This window comes from Pseudopodoces humilis, chromosome 12 (assembly GCF_049639895.1).
Source record: "Pseudopodoces humilis isolate 2021_Gansu_Grassland_sample_001 chromosome 12, ASM4963989v1, whole genome shotgun sequence".
NCBI lineage: Eukaryota > Metazoa > Chordata > Aves > Passeriformes > Paridae > Pseudopodoces > Pseudopodoces humilis.
Genome location: NC_142211.1, coordinates 14,778,876 through 14,803,162, shown reverse-complemented (window position 1 = coordinate 14,803,162; position 24,287 = coordinate 14,778,876). Strand labels below are relative to the sequence as shown.

The window sequence follows — 24,287 nt, the reverse complement described above, 5'->3', positions numbered from 1 at the left end:
CAAGGAAATAGAGGGCAAGATTGGGTTGGCCGCTGTACTCGTCACCAAGATCATATACACCTGCTATGGGCTGCAACCCCATAGGCAGGGGAGGTGGGGGGTATAAGCCATACCGGACCTCTGTTACTCCTTCTTCTGTCACTTATCCTTTGCCTTTTCCCTTTGACATACCAGCAAGGCCATGTTACAAATGCTACTGAAAGCTTGACATGAAAAACACTGGGGCTCCTTATTACTCACACCCATGTCAACAGTCGCTGTTATGACCCATCCAAATTAGGTACTTGTATGCAAAATGGGAAAAAATATTGTATTACACAAAACCTAGGAACAAGTGGTAACAGATTGGGAAACGAATGTCCAAAAGGAGAGAGATTGATTTGTTTCGCATTTGCCATCAGGGGAAAAGTCCAAGATTTGGTAAAGGAACAAATGGTAAGCAAAAAGACAAAGCCAGCACAGCAATCTAGCCCTGTATTAACCTCACGTCAAGACCTGTATGCAAAGCTTAAACAGCAGTTAAATGGGGAAATAGATATCTCAAGACTGGGAAAGAACCTGTTTGTGGAATTAGGGGAAAGGATAAGCAAGGACCTTAACATAACCAACTGTTGAGTCTGTGGAGGGGCTTTGATGACAGAGGAATGGCCATGGAAAGGTAGTAGCATAGCCCTGGTGGAACTCCTTAAGTGGAACTGGACAAATATAAGAGGGGGCACCTGACCAGAAGGGTAAGTTCTAAGTTCAACAGTGATAAGGGAAGAATGTCTCTGGCGCACTGAGAAAATTTTTCTTAATGAAGTGGGATATAATCCCTGTAAAAGGTATAAAGTTAGTAATGGAACTTCTACATGGTGGATCCCAGAGGAAGCAACTCTGTATTGGACTCAGAGAAAGACAAAAGAAAAGAATTATGTGTATGATAATCAAACTGATAGTAAAAGGTTTTAAAATCATAGAAAATTCAGGGACTTAGAAAGAAAGTTAGGCTTGGCAAGCCCTGGGAAAAGTAGGCCCTGGGAAATGTTAGGCCTTGTGCTTGCTAAAGATCATGTGAAACTGCACCTGTGTAATCAGTATATGATAAATGATACAATTTTTAGATGTGATTAGATATAATTATTGTTTAAAGAGCATGAGAAACAATGTTAGGGGGCTGAGAGGGGATCATGAGAAATTCATGCTTGGGTAAAAACAATGCATACAATAGAACAATGTAAGTTTAATAATTAATATGTAAGTTATATAATGATAGAGTATAAAAACATGTTCATCTCAAAACCAAGGCAGGTCAGATTTGGGTATGTGTACCCCTGATACCCAGAGCTCTTCCATAAAGCACATTCATATAATCTTTCTGTGATTATGTGTTCCTGAACACTAACAAAACCAGACTCTTCCAATGTAATGATACAGGGAAAAATCCTTATTTTGGAATCCCAGAAATATCTAAATTTTGGGAAAATATAAATCAACAGAAAAATGATTATTGGAAAGCACCAGATGGCTTATTTTGGATATGCGGGAAAAGGGCATACCCAAGACTCCATTCACTGTGGAAAGGGAGTTGTACGCTGGGAATCGTTCAACCAGGGTTTTTCCTTTTACCAGGACCAGATGGAGATCAATTAGGAGTACCAGTTTATGAGGACCTAAAAAGAAATAAAAGGGAATTGACTGGAGGATTTCAAAAATGAGGGGATGAGGAATGGCCCCCTGAACGCATATTGGAAATATATGGGCCAGCTACCTGGGCACAAAATGGGAGTTGGAGGTATTGAACCCCAATTTACATGCTAAATTGCATCATAAGATGCCAAGCTGTTGTAGAAATCATAACCAATTAAACAGCAGTCACCATGGAATTAATAGTCAGCAACGCCAAGCCAGAGCTGCAATATATCAAAATGGGTTGGCTTTAGACTATTTATTGGCTGAAGAAGGGGGTGTTTGTGGGAAGTTTAATACATCAGATTGTTGTTTGAAAATCAATGTCAACAGGGATGCCGTTCTAGATATTGCCAAGAATATCAGAAAAATAGCCCATGTACTGGTCAAAAAATGGGAATCAATGCTGACCACTAGCTGGTGGGATAATGTATTGGGAATAGAATGGTGGAAGAAGCTAGGTTTCTTCCTCTTATGTGCTACAGCTGGTTTAATATTTCTTCCTTGCTTGATCCCCTGTTTAATTTGGCTAATCACCAGCGTAGTCCAAGGCATGCAAGTGGTAACAATGCCTATAGACCCAAAATTGTCTACATCTGGAGCTGCACAAAAGATCATGGTATTAAAGAAACAAAGTAATATGGAAGACCCTTTTGAAGAAGCTAAATTGATTTGTGAAAAAAATGAGCCAATGATAGAGGTCAGAAAACAAGAATTATTGCTCAAGCCAAATGATTTATAAGACAGAAGAGGGGGGACTGTTAAAAATACATATAATATTGGCTTTTCACAAGTATTAAGATGAATGTTTTATGTATGTTAGAATGACTTTGTTGTGTGAATTTAGTTTTTTTTTTCTCCTGCCATTAACAAAAATTTAGGCATAAGTGGTAATAGTCAATATAGTATGCTTGAACTGCCTGCCGGTCAGGATAACCTCCAGTGAACAGATGATGGGGACCTGGCTGTTGTCAACACTCACCACCTGTGGAGCCAAAGGCCAAATTAAAAGATGATAAGAAAGGAATTAAAACCGCAAGCCAAGAAATGTGCATGCTCTAAAAGGCAGATCCAAGGAGTGGCCATGCAAAATAGTTCCTGTAAGATGTAAACTAGTTAATGGAAAAGTTTGAATATGCATAAAGTCTATGAATATGTATCAAGGTGTGCAATAGAAATGGCATATATAAAGGGTGTTCCTGAAACACCAAACGTGCTCTTGGCAGAGTGCCAAGCACCTGGCCGCTATTCTTTGCTTTATTATCTGTGTCTCTTATTGTCTTTATTAAACCTTTTAAATTTTACCAGGAGACTGAACCTCGTTTTTCACACCCTAGTCTCAGGGGCCTGGTATTCCTGAAGGCTGGTCTTGCTAGTAAAGACTGAGGGCAAAGTAGGGATTCAGTACTTCAACCTTTCCATATCCTGTATAACCAGGACATGTAACATTAGTCAAGCCTTTCTTGTTTTCTTTGACATCCCTGGCCATATTCGATTCCATTTTGGCTTTAACTTTCTTGACTTCATCCCTGGAGGATTGGACAACATCTCTGTATTCCTCTTAGGTTACCTCTCCCTGCTTCCACCCTCAGGTTGTGAGCCTGCTTTTTACCCTGGTTCTTCCTATCAGGATCCTAAACTCCACCACCTCATGGAAACTGCAGCAAGGCTGCTTTCAGCCTTCAAATTCTCAATGAGCCCCTTATTTTTTGCCATTAGGAAGTCCTGCAGAGCATCTCTCTACCTTGACCCTTCTATCATTTGTGTCAGGGTATTGTCATTGATGCTTTTCAGGAACCTCCTTGATTGCTTCTGCCCTGTTGTGCTGTCCCTTCACTTTTAGGGATCCTGACTGGGAGACCACTGTACACAGAGGAGTTAATGATCCTCATAACAGTTAAACTGAATAAGCTCAGGCCTGTGCTGTGCTGCATGTATAGTGTGGCCATCAGGCCTGCATTATTCTATAGATTCCTTGGCCAAATTACAAACATAGCCAGCTTGTTTTAACAGAGAAGCCTTCAGTGAGCTTCCACTTGGTACTGGTAATTGCACTACATGCATGGTTTTGTTTATCTAAAAGTGCAGTAAGAAGTTATCATGCAAACATTCTTTTACGAATAGAGTTATTTTCTTGTTAGAAAATTATATAATAACTGGAATGACCAAAAAGGAGGAACCTCTCTCCATGGACTGAATTTGCCCATGTCATGGGAGAAATTAATCCAGAGTCTGTCCAACTATGCATGAACATGGAGTTCCATGTGTTATTTATATTCCTCTTCTTATTTTGTCTTATTTAAACAATTATTTTATTAAGCCATTTATTGTTGGGACTTTCTTATTGAGAGACAGAAAGAACTCCTCACCATCTTTCTCTCACCCTCCCCCATTGTAGAACACCAGCAGATATTGGGGTGGCTGAAATTCCTCATGAGGAACAGGGCCTGCAAATATGAGGCGACTTCTAGTTGTTTGTAGAAGGCCTCATCTACTTGTTCTTACTGATCAGTCAGTCTAAAGCAGACATCCACTACAATATTGACTGTATTGATTTGCTTTTTAACCCTTAGCCATAAATTCTCAGTTGGTTCATCATCCATCCCTAGACAGAATTCCATGCATTCCAGCAGCTCTTTCACATAAAAGATAACTCTTTCTTACTCCTCATCTCTGCCTCCATCTCTCCCTGACTCACATCTGTTCTCCTCAGGCTCTGTCCCCATCTCACGCGATGTCTCGGTCTGTCTCTGTCATTGCCTTCCCTGTTTCACTTTCTCTTTCCCCGTCTATTCCCCACTCTATTCTCCCCCTTTCTGCTCCTGTGTCTCTCCTGGTCTCTATTCCTCTTTGTCTCCTTCGTGTCATCTGGAGGGAGGAGGATACGTTGTGCGTAAAGCGACAAGCACAGCTCCCTGTCTTCCGCTTCCGCCGTGACTTGCGTTGTTTCTTCCATTCCTTCTCTACCGCGGACAGCGGTCGGCTGAGCCCCCCCAGATAGAAGCGTTGCCTCTGCCACCTGTCTCGGCCGCTCCGCGCGTTTTGCAGCATCATCAGGAACCGCCACGAGTCAGGCGCCGTCGCTGCCTGCCAGCGGGACTGGGGCAGGTACTAGGGCGGGTCGTGCCGTGCTGTGCCGTGCCGGCGTTCACTCTCGCCTCTCATCACCCTTTTCTGTCTCTGTCCCACAGAAGCGCCTGATCCTGCCTCCCCGCAAAGCCTCCCAGGCGGCTGCAGTGCGTCCATGTGAACCCTGGATGCGGGGTACTCGTCCGCGGTTCCGAAGGCTGCGCACTCTCCAATCGTGCTCCTCGGCAGTGGCGGTAGGTGGAGGACGTCGAGGCAGCGCTGGAGTGAGTGGGGGCAGCATGGCGTCCTGGCAGCGAAGACGGCCGGGGACCGACTTGGCCTGGCTGTGGGGCTTGTGCTGCCTGGTGCTGGGCTCCTGGTGGGGCGCGCTGGGCTGCCCCGTGTCCTGCCGCTGCAGCTCCTTTCGGATCTGGTGCACGGAGCCGGCGCCAGGCATTATCTCCTTCCCTGTCCCCCAGCGGAGCGCCGAGAGCTTAAATGTCACCGAAATGTGAGTACGACTCGGCCCCAGCCCCGGGAGAGTGGGTGGCGGGGATGGAGCCGCTGGAGCGACGTGGGGACAGCCGGCAGAGGGGAAGTTCCCTGCACTAATACACTTGCTCCGTGAACTGATGTTCTAGCTGGAAGCTTAAAAGTCCGATGTGATTTAATTAGGACTTGACTTCCCAGATATATAATTTCGAACCCATTTAGATGATAATGCTAGTTGCCCGCGGTACGATTTCCTGGGAAAGTCGGCGTGGAGGTCGCGGGTCCGCGGAAATACCTGGGATTGCAAAAGCACGCAGTCAAGCTGCTGTCCCCGGCTCTTGTATCAGCTGGGGTGGGGTGTGTGTGTGGGTGAAGTGTGCATCATCCAAAACTCGTTTCTGCGTCGGCGGCAGTTTTGGAAAGGTTTTTCATTTATCTTTCTAAAATGTTTGTCCCCTCCGTTTATTCCTGTGAATGGAGAGCATAGTGAATGCCCTGTCCATAGGCACGTGAACCTAACATTTGCCCTTCCCCATAAAGTCGCTGAGAGGAGAAGACTCTCTACAGAATGAGCATTGCGCAGTCTCTCAGCAAGTGTTGGAGTATTAGGAAACCCTCCTTAATAGTGAAGAAAGTGGAAGGGGTTTTTTGATTGTTTTTTCCCCTTTTACCCATGTGTCATTATTTTGTTTGACTGCAAATGATTTCAGTAAAGGAATCCAGTAGCTTTGTGTGTTCAGTTCTGCATCCTCTTTAGAGATATGTGAAATCTACATACGTTGCCTGAGAAAAGCTGCAGACACTTGCTAAGCAAACATTTTGGATATGATATTTGTAGATGATAGATATGGTGAAAAAAAACCACCCTGTTTTGTCCATTTTCATCTTCCCCAGCACCTGCTGTTTCTGCATTATTTCCTATGACATTTTCAAAAAAAAAAGATAACATAATATTTCTCTCCAAAATATATTCAGATTTCTAACTTTTCCTTCTCTTTCTTTCTCCTTTTTTTTCAGTTTCCTTTAGAAACAATGTGAAAATGCCATTAAATTTGGTGGGACTTAAGATTAATCCTAGCTCTTGGTTACCTTTCTGCAGTTTCTTATAGTCGGTTTACTGCATTTCTTTATGTATGCATGGGAAAAAGCTGGAGACATTAATTTCTTCTACTCATATAGGGCTTACCTTGGGTAAATTTTTAGGACCTAAGGGAGTGAAGTAATATTTCTAAGTTGTTGCAACAGTTATTATTTCAGATTTTGTTTAATATTCTGTGAATTGCTAAATGAAAAAAATTGTTATGCATGATTGCTCATTTTTATAAGCTTTGCTAGCCTTGTTATCCAGTATGTTCAATTTATAGAGGCAATTATTTAACAAGTCATGAGCCTGTGGTAAAAATACTTTTGGCTGTGAAGGATGTCATGGCTTGGCTTGATGTTTATTTCTGGCATTTTGAAATGATACAGTACAATGCAAAGCATTGGGCTTAAAACTATTGAAGGGATTTTGGACAGCTGAGATATAGTATCTCAGTAACCTATCATTATTTTTTCATATTTTAAAATTCTTGCTTATGGTGAGTTGAAAGTAAGCATTATGAAAATCAGTTTTGTAATTTCCAGGCTCCAAAGATACCCCAGATATCAGAAACCATAGTGTTTAATATATTCTGGGGTTTTTTTTGCTCTCAGGTAACCTTTTGCATCCCTTGTTTTAAACCTCGTTCTTCCAGTCAGTGAGGGGGTCCTTGGGAACTTATCTGGGGTTGTCTCTGGCATGCTGAGAAAGTACAAGCTGAACTTTGCTGGAGGATGGCAGCATTCTTCAGGTGTTCAGTGTTGTGCAGGATTGAGCTAGCAAGATACTACCTTTAGTTCTATGTCCTCAGTCACTCGAGTTTTAAGAGAGTTTGGGATTATATACTAAAATGAAAGTAATTTGCATAAATTTGAGGCCTTCGTCTAGACAATGTTTTCATGAAGCTTCCCCTTCTTTCCATACAAATGAGAAAAGAGAAGGCCCAGGAGTCCAACTTCCAATATCTTTAGTAAACATTTAACAGATTTTTTAGATTCTATTTTTCCTTTATGATTTTTATGTTGAAAATATAAGATCTCAAATCATTCTAAAACAAAAGCTTTTTCATAAGTAAATAAAGGTTTTATTTCTCCATTTTGAATTAAGTTTTAAAATAAGAGGGGAAAAATAATGTACTTTTTGGATTGCAGTTCTCTCTCTCTTCAGTGTTTGTCAACTGTTACTACAGCAACACCTAACATGTCAATACAGGTGGCTAGTAGAATTTCTTCGCCCAGGTTGGATGAGTACAGTAAGTAGTGAATATTAAAACTATGAAAAAAAAAGCAGAGAACTTCAAAAACCCTATCAATATGTTATTAATAAATGTATCTTTAGCTTGTTATATTTTGAAAATCTCTCTTTGAAAACTATTCTTTAAAAATTGAAACACTCCTAAGTTATCATTTATGTGAATTTAAAATTGAGAAATAAATTCTTAGAGGCTTGAAAGCCATATGTCTATGCTGCATGGGATGAAAATATAATCTATTACTGGGCATTGTTTGCATTTGCAAAGATCTACTTATATAAATGTATGTAGACACATAGCTGCTATTGAAATGAAATATACCGGGGATGCACCTTAATTTTTTTTGATTGTGAACCTAAGTTTTCGGAAACTGCATAAAACCAAGCAAACCAAACTAACATCCCCTGAAATATACATATAGAGATCTTGTTTCTTACATAGTTACTATTAAACATATGTGGTGGTTTTACCTTGGTTGGATGCCAGGTGCCCACCAAAGCTGCTTTATCACTCCCCTCCTCAGCTGGACGGGGAAGAGAAAATAGAATGAAAGGCTCATGAGTTGAGATAACAACAAGGAGAGGTCATTAACCAATTACCATCACAGGCAAAACAGGGTTGACTTGGAAATATTTATTGAATTTATTACCAATCATATCAGAGCAGGATAATGAGAAGTAAACCCAAATAATAAAAACCCCTTCCCCTGCTTCTCCCTCCTTCCTGGGCTTAACTTCATTCCTGGTTCTCTACCTCCTCCCTCAGCAGTGCAGGGAGATGGGAATTTGGGTTATGGTCAGTTCATCATGTTTCTGCCACTGCTTTCTCCTCATGGGGAGGACTCCTTCCCCTGTTCCAGTGTGGGACCCTCCACAGGCTGCAGGAGGATCTCTGCACCCCCATGATCCTCCATGGGCTGCAGGGACACATCTGCCTCACCATGCTCTTCACCACAGGCTGCAGGGAAATCTCAGCTCCAGTGCCTGGAGCACCTCCTACCCCTCCTTCTCCATTGACCTTGGTGTCTGCATATTCTTACTCCTTTGGCTGCAATTTGCTTCTTCCCAATACCTTTTTTTCCTTCTTAAATATCACATAAGCGTTACTACTGTGTTGATTGGCTTGGACTTGGCCAGCAGTGGGTCCATCCTGGAGCTGCTGGGCATTGGCTCTGTCAGACACAGGGGAACCTTTCAGCAACTTCTTACAGAAGCCACCCCTGTAGCCCCTGCTACTACCCAAAACACTGCCATGCAAACCAAATACACCATAACATTACAGAATCATAATGCACTTGTGGGAAAGGAGCTATGCCATGAAAATTCTTTTGTGAATATGTATATTTTTAATTTTTTTCCTGGAAGAAAATGACCTGTATTGACTGATGATTAGCAGCAGCTAATATAGCAGAAATTATTAAATATATTTAATACCAGGTCAGCTACTTTTGTTTTTGATATTCTTGAAGATCAGATTTCAGATTGATATTCCTTAGTTATAAGCAGGGCCTGAAGAATTCTTTTTCTATAAAACTAAGACAAAGTAGAACAAGGCAGACACAAGACATAAGACATTTGAAAAGCAGTTTAAAAGACTGTAATGTCTAAATGGTATAACTTGAACCAGCTTTTTGCTAAGCCTACTGGTCCTGATCCAACCAGATACATAGATGCCTTTTATTATAAAGGGAAGCCATGGCTCAGATTCTGGCCTTGTTAAAATTGGTATCAAAACATCAATGGAATTGAAACATTTCAACAGTGTAGAGTAGTTTAGAGGGCATATGCTAAGGATGAAAAGAACTTCTGTTCAAACATTTTTTTTTGCTTTTAATAAATTTTGAAGAGAAAAATTTTAAATAAATTCGGAAGGGATATTCTTGAAGCTTATTAGTCCCACGTGACTTATTTTTGGATGGGGGTTTCTTGGATCCCAAGTGTTTCCCTACTGTGTAAAGACTGAATATGTTGAGGCAAGAGGAAGTAGAGATTATTTTAGAGGGGTGCTTTACAAATTTTCCAATACCATATTTAAATGAACCTGCACAGTAATTTCATGAGCAAAACAATGGAAGTTGCACTTGCTACAGAAACTTGTAGATTTGTTAGTTCACTATATACATTTGTTCAATGTATAAAAAAGGACAAGCAATTAATCAAAGTTTGTCCATTGCCAAAACACAGTGAAATGGTAGTACTTCTAAGCTTCTTATGGGAGAATCTCTTAATAGACCACTAATTTGGGCTGGACAATTTATTTATTTTTCATCTTGGTTTGGCAGTTAAGACAACAGAAATTTTTTGCATTTAGATTTAAACAAAATAATTATCTTTTTCATTTCTGAACCATACATTAAAAATAATTAGTACCGTATTAAGCAGATATCCTCTTGTAGTGGGTTGACCTTGGCTGAATACCAGGTGCCACTAAGCTGGTCTATCACTCCCCTGTGGGGATTGAGAGGACACTGAGCATGTTATGCAAGTAAAGCTAGTTTATTACACTAATCACCTGTATTTATAGTTCTCTAAGTTCTGTACAAAGTTTTCCACTCGGATTCCTTTGCCCTTGTTCCCTTAGTAACACAATCTTTTTGGTTATCAAGTACTTGTTACATTCTTGCATTCTTGGTGCATTCATTGCATCAACAATGTCCTTGTTACATTTTCTCTCATCAGAGCGGTCAGAGTGACCAGATATGATGTCTTCACTTTTGTTCTTGCCTCGAGTTTCTCTCTCCCACAGTTTCCACTGTACCAAAACCAATAAATTGATGACACTACCCAACTCAGCTTCTGTAACTGTCTGATCTTCCACACTTTCCCAATGGGACAGGGGAGAGGATAAGATGGAGAACAACTAGCAGGTGAGATAAGGCAGTTTTATTTCAGTGAAAGAAAGAAATAAGTGAGAGTCTGTGCACTTATAAATGAAGGGAAAAAAAGGCAATCTCTACTTCCCATCGGCGAGAGATGTTCAGACACTTCCTAGGAAGCAGGGCGTCAGCATGCGTAATGGTTCCTCTGGGAGGCAAACATTAAAGAATCACAAATTCCCCCCCCTTCCTCCTCTCTCCCTTAGCTTTTATATCTGAGCTGATGTTATATGGTATGGAATATCCCTTTGGTTAATTTGGGTCAGCTGGCCTGGTTGTGTTCCCCTCCCAGGATCTTGCTCACTCCCATCACTTTGATGGGATGTCTTGGTTTGAAAAGACAGTTGTCTGCTAAGAAAGGCAGAAACTTCCCTTGAAATGGAAAAATGTAAACCACTCATCTCCCCCCCTCTGAATTATTATAATCTTGAGATCAAGGGGCTTTCAGGCAAAGATATAGGAATAACAGTATTTTACTAGGAAAATTAAAATTAAAATGCTATAATACAAAAGAGAAAACTAACAAGAAAAACCCAACTCACTGATAGAGTCAGAATATAACCTGATGCCCTGTTAGTCAGGGTGTTTGTAGCAGTCTGATTAAGCAGTGGCTGCAGTCCTCCTGGAGTGACAGATGTGGTTCTGTTGAAGTAATGATCTTGTAGAAGGGCATAGTTTCCCTCTGAAGGTCCAGTGATGTAGATAGGTCTAGTCTCTTCCTTGTGGGAATTCAGTGGAGAAAGGCTGCTGTGGTGTTCTGAGTTTCTAAAGATATATAGGTTTAGATGCTTGGCTCCTCCCCCTGGGTGGAGTATCTCACAATGGGGTGATGTAATTTTATTAGTCATGTAATGAGACTCAATGGCCCATTAATAGAAGATATCCCACAGTTACGAGGGATGGGTCATGAAAGAGAAAAAGAAAACTGCTCCACCTGGTTTCAACATAGTAATAGAATACCTATTTTTAGTTACATCTTGCATTGCAACCCAAGACATGGGGGAAGGAATGTCAGAGGGACAGTACTGCTCACCAGCAGCCAAAAGATTGGTCAGTTATCAGCACCTCTCCAGCTACTGCCTGTTTGGAGACAAATCTAGGAGAAAATTCTCTGGAATGAGTGTTTTCTCTAAAGAGAAGGGCTCCAGTAATCCCTTTTTGCCAATGAAAGAAATGAATACCAGTGAGTGAAAGTGAAGAAAACCAAAACTCTTTATTTACACAAAAAAGGGGTGCCCGCAAGGCACAGAAAAAGATTGAATAAATGCTATATATTGAACTTTCAGAACCTTACCTCACACCCCCCAACACACCCACCCATAGCAGAACACAAAAAAAGAAACTCCAAAATGCCCAAGGAATAAAAAAAAAACCGCTGGCTGGCCACGTGGCAGGGAAGTAAAAAATGGCATCTGGCCCCTTTGTCTCAGGCAATGGAAAAAAAGAGTTCACGTAGCAGCTTGGTGTGAAAAACGAGGTTCACTCTCTTAATAAATTATAAAAAGTTTAATATAAACAAAAAGACAATTAGGAGACAAAGAAAATAAAGCAAAGGGTTAAAATGGCCAGGTGCCCTGGCACGTTGCCAGGAACACACCTGGTATCTTTGGAACACCCTTTTTATCCCATCCTGCTGCGAGGGTTTATTGCATATTCAAACTTTTTCAAGAAGTGTTCTGCATGGCCACTCCCTGGTTCCTCCTTTTTAGACCATGCTCCAGACGGTTTTTATTTTTGCTGATCATCATTTTATTTGAGCTTGATTTCCTTTCTCTGCAAGCGGTCAGTGCTGATAACTGTCTGGACCCCTCGTCCTGCTGCTGATGACAGCCTGGTCTCCATGTCCTGCTGCTGATAACAGCCTGGTCCCCCCATTGTCTTGCCCACTGGGGTTATCTTGCTTTGTCCAGATGAGACATAGACCTAATGTTTGAAATTCTTCTACGCCTAAAACTTGCTAGCAAGAGAAAAAGTACAGACATAGCCAAAAAGCATTTAATATATAATATTCATCCTAATACTTGCTAAAGCAAATATCACAATATGGATTTATAACATTGGGCAAAACACATGCCCCCACTCGCCTGCTCCCCCTCCCCCGTTCCCGCAGGCTCTTGGTCTACCGCTTTGGCAATTATCTGATCTGAAAAGAAAAACAAAAAAAAAAACCAAGCCTAAACAGTTCAAGGAAAACAAAACAAAAACAAAACTCTGAAGGATCTCTGCTGCAGTCCAGGGAAAAAGAAAACAACCAAAAAAAAAATTCTTGCTTAATCTACCAAAAAACCCAAATTAGTTAAGCAACAAAGTAACCACTGATCTCCATAGCACCCAAGCACACCATGGCAGCTACAGCAGCCATTTCTGGGCATAAAGAAGATGTTTAGGGAATAAAGTATCATCATAAAATCACCCCAAGACAGCTATTAATGCAAAGCACAGCACTGTGAGAGCTCTGAACTTTACCTCAGTCAGATCCAATATGCCTATATAACAGTCAGATGCTATATTCTGTATGAAGAGCATATAAGGTGTGAATTTTCCCAATACTTCTACAGTAACTGATTTTCCAAGTGCCAGACTGCACAGGAAACATGTAGATAAAGTATGTGTGCATACTGGGCATGTCAGACTTATTGGACATGTATGGGGGACTTTTCACAGGATATGCTGTTAGTGTCATATGCTAGACTTGCTAAGCATGTCTGTGACTATCCCAGACTTCAGCATTTAAAATCTGTCAAGTCTCTGTGAACTACATAGGAAAGACACTTAGTTGGCTACTCTTCTGCCAGCAATGGAGTCTGCCTCTTCCAGGAAGAGATTCAGAAGGCCTAAATTAGATTTGTACTGCAAATCTACTTGTCTTATGTAAGCATTCCCTTCTCTCTCCACTGACTATAAGAAAACTTTGAGGACTTAGTTCACTGAGTGGAAAAAGCAAGGCCTCCTAGAAAAGAGCATCATGCTGTGCAGTAAGATGTTTGTGTGGTCCAAACCAACTAATTTCATCAGAGTGTTGTACTGATGCCTAAAGAAGCTGACCTGGAACAGAGGCTAGACAAAATTAGAGGAATAAAGTAGGTATTTATTAAAAGGCCTTCAAAGGGTACACCTTGGGCAGTACAAGAGCCTGGCTGTGGCTCTGCCCAAGATGGACGCAAGATGGATGACTGGTCACAAGTTTTCATTCTTTTATAACATTTGGTCCATTTACATATTGGGGTTCATTGTCCAACTACAGCTTCAAGTTATGAAGTCCCATCCTCCTGGTTCGCTCTCTTAAATTTGCTGTTGTTTATGCTTTTTGGGCCTGAAGCTGCCACAGTGTCCCTTGGTTTTCAGGCTGGAAAAAGATTGTTTTGTCTAACTACCCTGTAAAGAGAACTTGCTAACACTTTATGTGAAGTTCAGAGTCACACACTAAGGCAGTACAGAATCTGGAAATATAAAAAGCTAAAACTTAAGGCATCATTACAGGGTTGCTTTGCTTGATTCAGAGCACGGGTTTGAACCAAAGTCTTTCATGTTGGCATCTTAACTACCATCCTATATGGCATACAGATGTGGATTTATCTTGATTCTTCCTGTCAGTATTGCCTAAGTTAATGTGGAATACTTAAACATGCTTTTGGGACAGAGAGCAGAACTATCTGTTTAGCTAAGTGTCTGTGATACCTATTTGTATAGTGAGACAGCAGAATCTTGTTCCTGCTCCACTGAATGTTCAATTATGACAAAAAATATAGCAACATGAACAGGTAAGTGTCCTGGAGTGACTTTATGATACTAGTATCCCAAATCGCCTAGTTTATGTTACATATTAAGTTCTGCACCTTTAAAACTGGCTCTGAGAGCAAAGGGGGAGAAGAAAAAGCGCACAGTTTGTGTTGAAAGAAAACATCACTCCCTCACATCCTGCTTCTGGACTGTGGTGTCTGCAGCACGGAGAGACAGCGAGACAGAGCTTCTCTTTGGCTTTTAGTTAGTTTTAGCTAGCTGAGGCAGAAGAAGTCTCTGGACATTTTTTTTTTTTTTCTTGGATCTGTTCAAACCTGCTTTAGACTGAAAAACACACAGACAAACCCCAGGAACTCACGCCTGTGGCCCACCGGGGCCTGGGCCTCGGCGCTTTCCGACGCCGGAGGGACTGATAAGAACCTGAGCGGGCCGAGCTACACCACATGAAAAAAACTTTTCTTCCTGGATTTTCCATCCCATAGAACAGTGAGAAGTTTTATTGTTTAATATTATTCAATTTTTGTTAAACAAACAGTTTTTTCCACTTCTCTCCAAAGAAATCTCTTTTTCCCGAACCAGTTGGGGGGAGGGGCCGTTTGAATTTTGCTTTTCTAGAGGAACCCCATTTAGAAGTTCTCTCCCAAATTTACCCTGAACTAAGACAGTAAGGATGAGGGTCATCTCTTATTGCTTTGTAGTATGAAATGTTTTGGGAGGCTAGGATTACATTCCTTCAGGAAAATGGAAGATTTGAACCTGATATTCCTGGATAGTAGTTGAAAATTATTTTCAACATTTTCCCTTAAACTGTGGTCCTCTGCCTCACTTTTTTTTTCTTCCTTTTTTTTCCATCTGAATCTTTTTGGTGAATATGGGTCTGTTTAAAGAAAGTGAAATTCCCTTTGTGGCTAGGGAGGTGAATAATCTGTTGCTTTGTAATTTCTTATTCCCTCTTCTAGTCTTGTCTTTTCCTAATTTTTTTTAAATATATTTTTGGAATACAATATGCATGTAGTGACCTTCAGCTTGTATTGTAAACATATATATTAAACCCTCCTACTAGGAGCAGTTCTGTTAACTTTTATGTGGCTAATTATGCAGTATACTTAAGTATATGCCAAAGTATTTTCAATTTTAGGATGGTAGCAATGTAAATATATTTTGAATACTATATATGTCTCCTGTATTTATATGTGTACACAAAAGTTTTAACTTTTCACCTTAGGTTCATATGGATTTACAAACATTTTGAATTGGCACAAATACATATGTGGCATAAAGATACCAAAGTGGAAAAATATTAGTGCTGGATAGAATTTTTGGGATTTTTTTGGCACTAGACATCACTGCAGATTCTGTATTGTGTTTGTATGCAGTGGTTGTCTTGTAACCCAAAGCCCATGTTTTTTGAGGGGCATGGACCTAGGTGGCATAGCTACAGAAATAGTTACTACTTGTTCTGGAGATGGGAGGTGGTGGAAGAAAGATTGTTTTGATCTTCCCTGCCCTGAACATTTATTACAACTCTCTATGACATTCATGTCTGCATGGAGACAGAGCAGTCATTCCCTCTTCTTTGGTATGCTTATATGTGCAGGTTTTTCCTGCTGTACAGCACTTTGCATCTTGTTATGATTTTTATTAAACAGTTTATCTTGAAACAATTTTGGTCTCCACAGGTGGTATATAAAGTGAAAGGTTTAGGAGATGACAACTCTAAAGAGTTGCATTTATCACTGAACTAGCAGCTCGATCTGATGTAATTGCAGGTGGACACCCATCCCTGAGGGTTGGGGCAATGCTGGAAGGTGTGTAGATTGGAGGAATTCTGGAAGGTGTGTGCAACAGTGTTACATTAATTAGGAAAACCATAAGGTTAGATAGGCTGGAGGATGAGAAAAATATTAATCTGCTCTTAAGCAGTGGCAGAGACAAAAGCTGTAAATGTAAATGAAGAGTGACATGAAAATTGTGGTGGATAAGGAGAAGGAAACTTTTGCAGAAATAGTGAAAAAGTTTGAAGATCATTAATGTTCGCGATGAAACCAAATGTAAAGAAAAAATCTAAATGTTGCCAATGAAAGCACACTAGTACAGTGTTGTGGTTTTTGAGCTCCGGAGGTTTTTCTTCTTCTCCTCTTTTTTTCTCGTGTGAGCTCCCTTTTATTATTGTCCATTACAGATAAATGACCACTCTCTAATTAGACCCCCAGGATCTCTGCTAGTTTATGACACAAAACATGCCTCAAACATTCCATTCATGTGTCTGTTTTCAATCACTGTAAATCATACACACATACAGTGGTTTTCCACTGAAATGATTTCTCACAGAACCCTCAGCAAACACACAGATCAGCAGAGCCCTTAGGGTCGGCATTCTCTTGTTCTGATCTTAGTTAAGATGCCGGGTGTTTGGCGCTGTTCCCACAATTATATCAAATAATACTTTGTAAAAGAGGTACATGCACAATGAGAACAAAGTTTGAAAGGAAATCATTAGAGAAGATGGTCAAAGATTTAAAATTATGTCAAACTGGAAAATGAACATTTACAAAAGAGTAAATATTCATAAAGAATAACAACAAAGTCATAGAATCATAGAATGGTTTGGATTGGAAGGGGCCTTAAAGATCACCTAGTTCCACCCTATCTGCCATGGGCAGGAACACCTTCCACTAGAGCAGGTTGATCAGAGTTCCATCCAGCCTGGCCTCAAACTGTTGCGTTCCGGGCTGCAGGATCATGTCCAGGGAGGCTACAGTTACCAGTGACTGACATGGGACTCCAATGAGATGGGCTTCTGCTCAGGGAACCATTTATTCAACACAGGAACAAACTCACCTTAGATCCAGAGACAGAGAGCCCTGAACAGAACTAGGGTGGAGTTTAAGGTCTGGGTCTAATAGGAACACAGCAAGGGAGAAACCTTAGGGGTACAGAACCAATCAGAACCCCTGGGATGCCACCCCATGAGAGTCTGGGGTGGGGCAATTCTTCCAGGGCTCACAGGGCCCATCCCCCAAGGCAGAGGGATGGAATCCACTCTTCCCAGGCTTTAAAGCCACGCCTCTCACTTTAACAATGCTTATCTGAAACTAAGTCTTTGCCTCCTTGGGTGGGGGGTACCTCACATTAAATACTTCCAGGGATGAGGCACACACAACTTCTCTGGGCAACCTGTTCTAGTGCCTCACCACCCTCACAGGAAATAATTTCTTCCTAATAGTCAGTCTAAACCTCTCTGTCAGTGTGCAGCCATTCCCCCTTGTCCTGTCACGTCATGCTTTTGTAAATAGTGTCTTTCCATCTTTCTTGTAGGCTCCCTTCAGGTACTGGAAGGCTGCTACTAGGTCTCCTTAGAGCCTCCTCCAGGCTGAACAGCCCCAACTCTCTTGTCACTATAGGACACGCAATGATTCACACAGACACGGTTCAATGTATGATAGGGAAAAAAGTACTTTTATTTTTCCGATTCCAGTATTTATAGATTCTCGACAATGACCAGGGATTGGATAGTTAGGTTACTACCTTCCCAATCACACTGGTAGTACGAAACGTCCATCAAAAGACGTTTCTTAGAAAGAATGTATAGACATCTATGTTTATAGTTACTTTCCTGGGAAAGTGACTAGAAACTATGAAAACAAGATCAGAATGTTCAATTTTCAGGCTGACACTCTCTCAGCCTGTCTTCATAGGAGAAATGCTCTAGCCCTCTGATTATCTTCAAGGCCTCCTTTGGACTCACTCCATCAGGTCCACATCCTTCCTATGTTGGGGTCTCCAGAGCTGGATGCAGTACTTCAGGTGGGGTCTCACAAGAGTGGATTAGAGGGGCAGAATCACCTCCCTTGACCTGCTGGTCATGCTGCTTTTGATGCAGCCCAGGATATAATTGGGTTTTAGGGCTGTGAGTGCACATTGCTGGCTCATATTCATTTTTTCATCCGACACCCATCAAGTCCTTCTCAGGGCTGCTCTCAATCCATTCTCCACCCAGCTTGTATTTGTGCATGGGATTTCCCTGACCCAGGTGATGGACCTTGCACTTGGACTTGTTGAAATTCATGAGGTTTACATGGGCTCACCTGTCAATGTCCCTCTGGATGGCATTCTTTCCTTCCAGCGTGTCAACTGCACCACACAGCTTGGTCTCATCAGGAAACTTGCTAAGGGTGCACTCAATCTCTCTGTCCATGTCACTAACAAAAATGTTAAACAATACTGGTCCCAATACTGACCCCTAAGGAACACCACTGGCCACTGGTCTCCATTTTGACATTGAGCCCTTGACTGCAACTCTTTGAGGTTGACTGTCTAGCCAATTCTTTATGCACCGTGTGGTTTACCCATCAAATCCATGTCTCTCCAGTTTAGAGAAAGTTGTCATGCAGGACAGTGTCAAATGCTTTGCTCAGGTCCAGGTAGATGATGTCAGTTGCTCTTCTCTCATCCGCTACATCTGTAAAGCCTGTCATAGAAGGCCACCAAATTTGTCAGGCCTAATTTGCCTAGTGAAGCCATGTTTGCTGTCACAAATTACCTCCTTATTTTCCTTGTGCCTTAGCATAGTTTTCAGGAGGATCTGGTCTGTGAGTTTTCCAGGCACTGAGGTGAGACTGACACACCTACAGTTCCGTGGGTCCTCTTTATATCTCTTTTTAAAAATGGGAGTTATATTTCCTCTTCTCAAATATAATGGATAGTGGCCTAGCCACTTCTACAACCAGTTCCCTCAGGACCCATGAATCTATCTCATCAGATCCCATCGACTTGTGCACCTTCAGGTTCCGTAAATGGTCTCAAACCTGATCTCCTACTGCAGCTGGTTCTACATTCTCACAGTCTCTGCCTTTGCCTTCTGCAATTCAGATAGTATGGCGGGATCACTTGCCAGTGAAGTCATTGAGTACTTCAGCCTTCTCTATGTCCTTGGTAATAATGTCTTCCATTTTTCTTAGTCTTCCTTTTATCACCAATTTACCAATAGAAGCTTTTCTTGTTGCCCTTTGTCATCCCTGGCCAGGTTTAATTTTATCACAGCTTTAGCTTTCCTAACTTGATCCTTGTCTGCTTGGGCAATCTCTCTATATTCCTCCCAGGCTACCTGCCCCTGCTTTAACTTTCTGTAAACTTCCTTTTCACATTTGAGTTTATCCAGGAGCTCCTTGTTGATCCATGCAGGCTTCATGGCATTTTTGCTTGATTCCCTCTTCATTGGGATGCATTGCTCCTCAGATTGGAGGATCCTTGAATATCAACCAGCTTTCTTGGGTCCTTCTTCCTTCCAGGGCTTTATTCCATGGTACTCTACCAAGCAGATCACTGAAGAGACAAAAGTCTGCTCTCCTGAAGTCCAGGGCAGTGAGCTTGCTGTGTGCCCTCCTCACTGCCGTAAGGTTCTCAAACTCCACCATTTCATGGTCACTGTAGCCCAGGCTGCCCTTGAGCTTTACATACTCCACCAGCCCCTCCTTGTTGGTGAGAACAAGGTCCAGCATAGCACCTCTCTGTGTTGGCCTCTCTATCACTTAGAGGAGGAAGTTGCCATTAACACATTATAGGAAACTTCTGGTTTGCCTGCGCTCTCCTGTGTTGTCCTTCCAACAGATGTTGGGGTGGTCAAAGTCTCCCATAAGAACTAGGGCTTGTGAATGTGAGGCCGCTCCTGTCTGTCTATAGAGGGCCTCATCAGCTTGGTCTTCCTGGTTGGGTGGCCTGTAGCACACTTCTACTATAATGTCACCTGTCCCTGCCCCCTGACCCATAAGCTCTTGGTTGACTACTTGACCATTCCCAGACAGAGACCAATGCACTCAAGATGGTGCTTGACACCAGAGGGCAACACTGCCTTCTCATCTTCCCTGCCTGTCCTTCCTAAAGAGCCTGTATCTTTCCATTCCAACACTCCAGTCATAGGAGTCATCCCACCATGTTTCCATAATGCCAATATGGTCACAGCCCTGCAGGTTTTTGCATGTCTCTAGTTCCCCGTTTATCCCCCATGATGCATGTGTTTGCACATAGGCATTTAAGTTAGGCCCCCAATGAAGCTGACTTTCTGTCTGGAGTGTCTGGAATTCCTTTGTGAGGCCCTTCAGGTGCTGTTCTGCTGACCTGTGATCCCTTTCCAGGCTCTGGACATCTCTTGATGGTTCGGGCATCTAACCAGTATGAGTGGGATGAATTGAGGTTCCTCTCCCCCAGCAACTTTAGTTTAAAGCCCTCTTCACCAGTTTGGCAAGCTTATGACCAAAGATGCTTTTCCCCTTCTCTGACAGATGGGCCTCGTCAGCCTCTAGGAGACCATGTTTCTCCAAGTAAATACCATGGTCTAAGAAGCTGAATTCCTGGATGTGGCACCAGCCCTTTAACCAGTTGCTGATTCTCCAGGTTCGACTGGCCCTTTAAAACTCCTTCTCTTTGACTGGGAGGACTGATGAAAAAAACCGTGTGCACTTCAGTCCTTTATTGCTGCTCCCATGCCTCTGTAATCCTTGACGTTGCTCATACTGCTCCTGGCTGTATCAGTGGTGCTTATTGAGAAACCGCTCAGACTATTCAGCCAAGTCTTCACAGAAGTATGGTGAACGTCGTTTATTTCTATCTTTAGCACACTTTTATAGGGTCTGACAGGGTCCGTGGGCTTAGCAAGTTACTATTGGTTAATACATATGGTTTACATTCTTTCCCTAATACACAAGGCTATTGTTTCTCTTTCATTCTCGCTGCTTCAGGAGAGTTTCAAGGACACGACCTTTAATATCATCGCTTATACCAAAGGCTGGCTTGTGCAGACAGGCTTTTAATGAAATGTCATGCTTTTACTCTGTTAAAATGTTTTACTACAATTCCCCATTTCTCTTTTTGCACAAGCCAGGCTTTAGACGCGATTCATTCTACACTTCTACAGATACAAGATAACATACAACTTAAAACCACTATCTCTATTAATACCATAAGTAAAATTCATCCCCCTTTCAGCACAAGAGACTTCAGCCATCCAGTAATACCCCAGTTGGCTAACCAACTTCCAGTGGGGTCACTATCTTCTTTCAGGGCATGTAACTCATTCCGTAGCTGTTTTAGTTTTTTGTGGATTGAAACTGAATGATCAGTAAGGTTTAAACAGCACCTACCTTTAAACTCTTCACAACTATGTTCTTGTGCTAAAAGCAAGAAATCAATTGCAGTTTGATTTTGCAATACAGCGTGGCATACACCACTCACATCAGCTGAAAGTTCACTTAACATTGTTGATGTTAAGTTGGTTCTTTCCCGGTCTAATAAGCTAGCTTTTTTAGAGTTGACAAGCCTTTAGGAGCAGCTGCTCCTGGAGTAAAAAAGGAGGCTAGCCATATTATACCATGACCCCAAAAGTCTGGGTCTCTAACATCATCACATTGTAATTTATTCAGGCTTTGCTTTGACCGTTTGATGTTTTTTATTTTACCAGCTGTATTCAACAACTGGTGCAAATTTGGATGGAACAAAGTAAGTTTCCCCAGGTAACAAGGTCTTCCGTGTGGGCTAGCAGGAATTCCATTCCATGCTCTATCTCCACAAATTAAAAATAGTGAACTAGGTAATTGCCTTGGTAATCGTCTTGTGAGATTGCACCATGAATAAAAGCTTTACTTTCAGTGTTAGTAATGAGATCAACTATAGGGTTAACTGTAGCCCAGTGTTGCATCACTTTGTTGGAGTGGCTTTTTGATGGGGGCTTAAACATTATCCATCCACCTGAGGTATTGGTGGAACCTAAGAAGTCTAATTTTTCTGGGGTTCCTATGGTAACACTGAGAATTTCAATAATTTTTGCTTGCTAGCAGGCTTCAAGTTGTCTTGATGTGAAGCCAACAGTGCAATTACACTCTCGTAACATTGCCAATTGATTCAGTTGAGTTTCATTGCTAACTAAACTTTTAAATGCTTGAGGATCCCATTCAGGGACTCCTATGAGACAGGTGTGAAAAGGATCCCCAGGTGTGGCTAGGCTTAAACACATTGATTTTTGGCCTATCAAATGTGCCAGAGTGACCCATATGCTCTGTCGCTTTTGGATGTTAGTTAGCAGACAGCTGGGACTATACACATTACAATTACTATAAGCAGTTTGTTCCATGCAAATGGCACCATGCTTTCAGAATCAGGGCTAGGTTTTAAGGTTAAACAAATTTTCAAATATGCTCACTTTAACTCTTGAAGGGGGAATACTTATACTTTATACTAATATCTTTTCTAAACTTATCAATTACTTATAATTAACAATTATCACACAAGCTAAACTCTTTATCCTAAACTATTATCTAACTACTTTTAACACACGTGCTCTCGTATTTATGCAATCTAAGCGTGAAAGCAATTTGCTTAAAGGGTAAAATACAGTTAAAATTTGCTTTTATATACAGTTAGATGGAGTCTCTATACTCTTTTAGATCTTCTACAAAATTCTTCTTACAAACAGACTATGATTTAACGCGATTCAGTCTTGCAATGTCCGCTGCTCCTGTGATGTCAGCTGGCAGCTGATCAGTGACTGACTGAGGGCATCAATGTTCAGGTTGTTCTTCACATCCTTCTAAATCTCAAAACAGAAAATAACTGAAAAAATTGGTAGAGACACAACATCATAATAACAACATAAAATTTTTTTGGCAAACGGTCTGTATAGTTTTCAGACACAACTGTGTCCTGGCGGCTTCACTTCTGATCTTGTCTGGAGTTCTAAGGCTGTGTGGTGACTTCTCTGTTTACTGGGTCTCATGTTTTCAGAGGCAGACAGTCTGGTCAGATGAACAGGTGACCTTTTTGAACCTGTTAACAAAACACAGATGCTTCTCCTCTTGAAGTCAATGAATCATTTTGGCTTAGCTGTGGTACACCCAATTGTAAATTTAGATTATATGATCTTTCTAAATTTTCAATATAAACATTTCATTATTGTGGTCCAAATTTCTAATGCCTATATTACACTAATCAAATGCTTTTAGGGCATCAATTCGCCCCATTTTTTAAAAAAAATAAAATGAGATGTACTTCTGTCATACACATCAATATCAACACAAAACTACATACACAATGAATAAAAAACTTATAACAGTTAAAAATCAATCAAATAATAAACATTATTAATAACATGTGATATAAAATTACTATTAACTACTAAAACACTGCACCAGCATCTCAATAGTCTGCAAACACACAACAGAATCAGTGAAGGATTGAATAACCACCACTGGAAATGATTCTCGAAGCCCACTTCAAAATTGATCCAGCTGTCATATTAATAGGGTCAAATTGCTCAGTCAAAACAAGATTCAAATACTGATTTGGTACAGAAAACATCTGGATCTGCTGACAAACATTCCATCCAAGTAAAGTCAAGCCTTGGCCAGGGCCTTAGGCTTTAAACTGGAAAAATGCCTCTTAACTCATTTTTAAAACAAGGTTCTCAGTAGTAGCAGCTATGAGATGCTTAAAGCACAGCAAACTGTTGAAATGCATTTGTACAAAGCAAATGATCAGAAGCCTTAGGTACCAGACCAATTAAACCATGCAGCAGTTGGTTTAATCTGAAGCCTCTCCCATGGCAGCTGACTCTCAGCAATGGTACATTTTCTTGGAATTCTGAAAACACTGAAAAATAATAAAGCTATAACAAACAAAAACTGCATAGGTTACAACAAACAATAAAACTTCCGATGAAGTCAAGGGTGTCACAGACTGCATTCACCTCTGTCTACAAGCAGGTTCATCAGTGCTCTATCACAGCTGTTTCAGTTGTAGCTATCTTTATCTCTAGGAAAATAACTATACTTTGCAGTTTAAACAAGTGTCTCCAACAAAACACAAAACAATTTAAATTAAACAATATTTAAACCTAATAAAAATTAATTATTTATGACAAAAAGAAATAACAAAACCTTAAAAGAATATCAAAGTTATAAAACTTAAAAACATTCAAACTTAAACATACTGAAACTTAACTTTGCTTAATTCTATTAACACTTAATCTATATCGAATAAAAACATAACTTAATCTTATTCTATTATTACAAAAAGGCAACTGAAAGTCTGATATATACTTTTTAAACACAAAAAAACGG

The 24,287-nt window shown here is 41.0% G+C and overlaps 1 protein-coding gene across 1 annotated transcript in view; it reads left to right on the top strand.

Annotated features, from left to right (window-relative positions):
* The first annotated feature begins 4,613 nt into the window (after positions 1–4,613).
* LOC148183404 (BDNF/NT-3 growth factors receptor-like) overlaps positions 4,614–24,287 on the top strand; it is a 596,246-nt gene continuing 576,572 nt past the window's right edge. The window contains 2 exon segments of the mRNA XM_088061407.1: positions 4,614–4,776; positions 4,860–5,248. Of these exon segments, the coding sequence (XP_087917533.1) occupies positions 4,926–5,248 (323 nt within the window). The 5' untranslated portion in view covers positions 4,614–4,776; positions 4,860–4,925.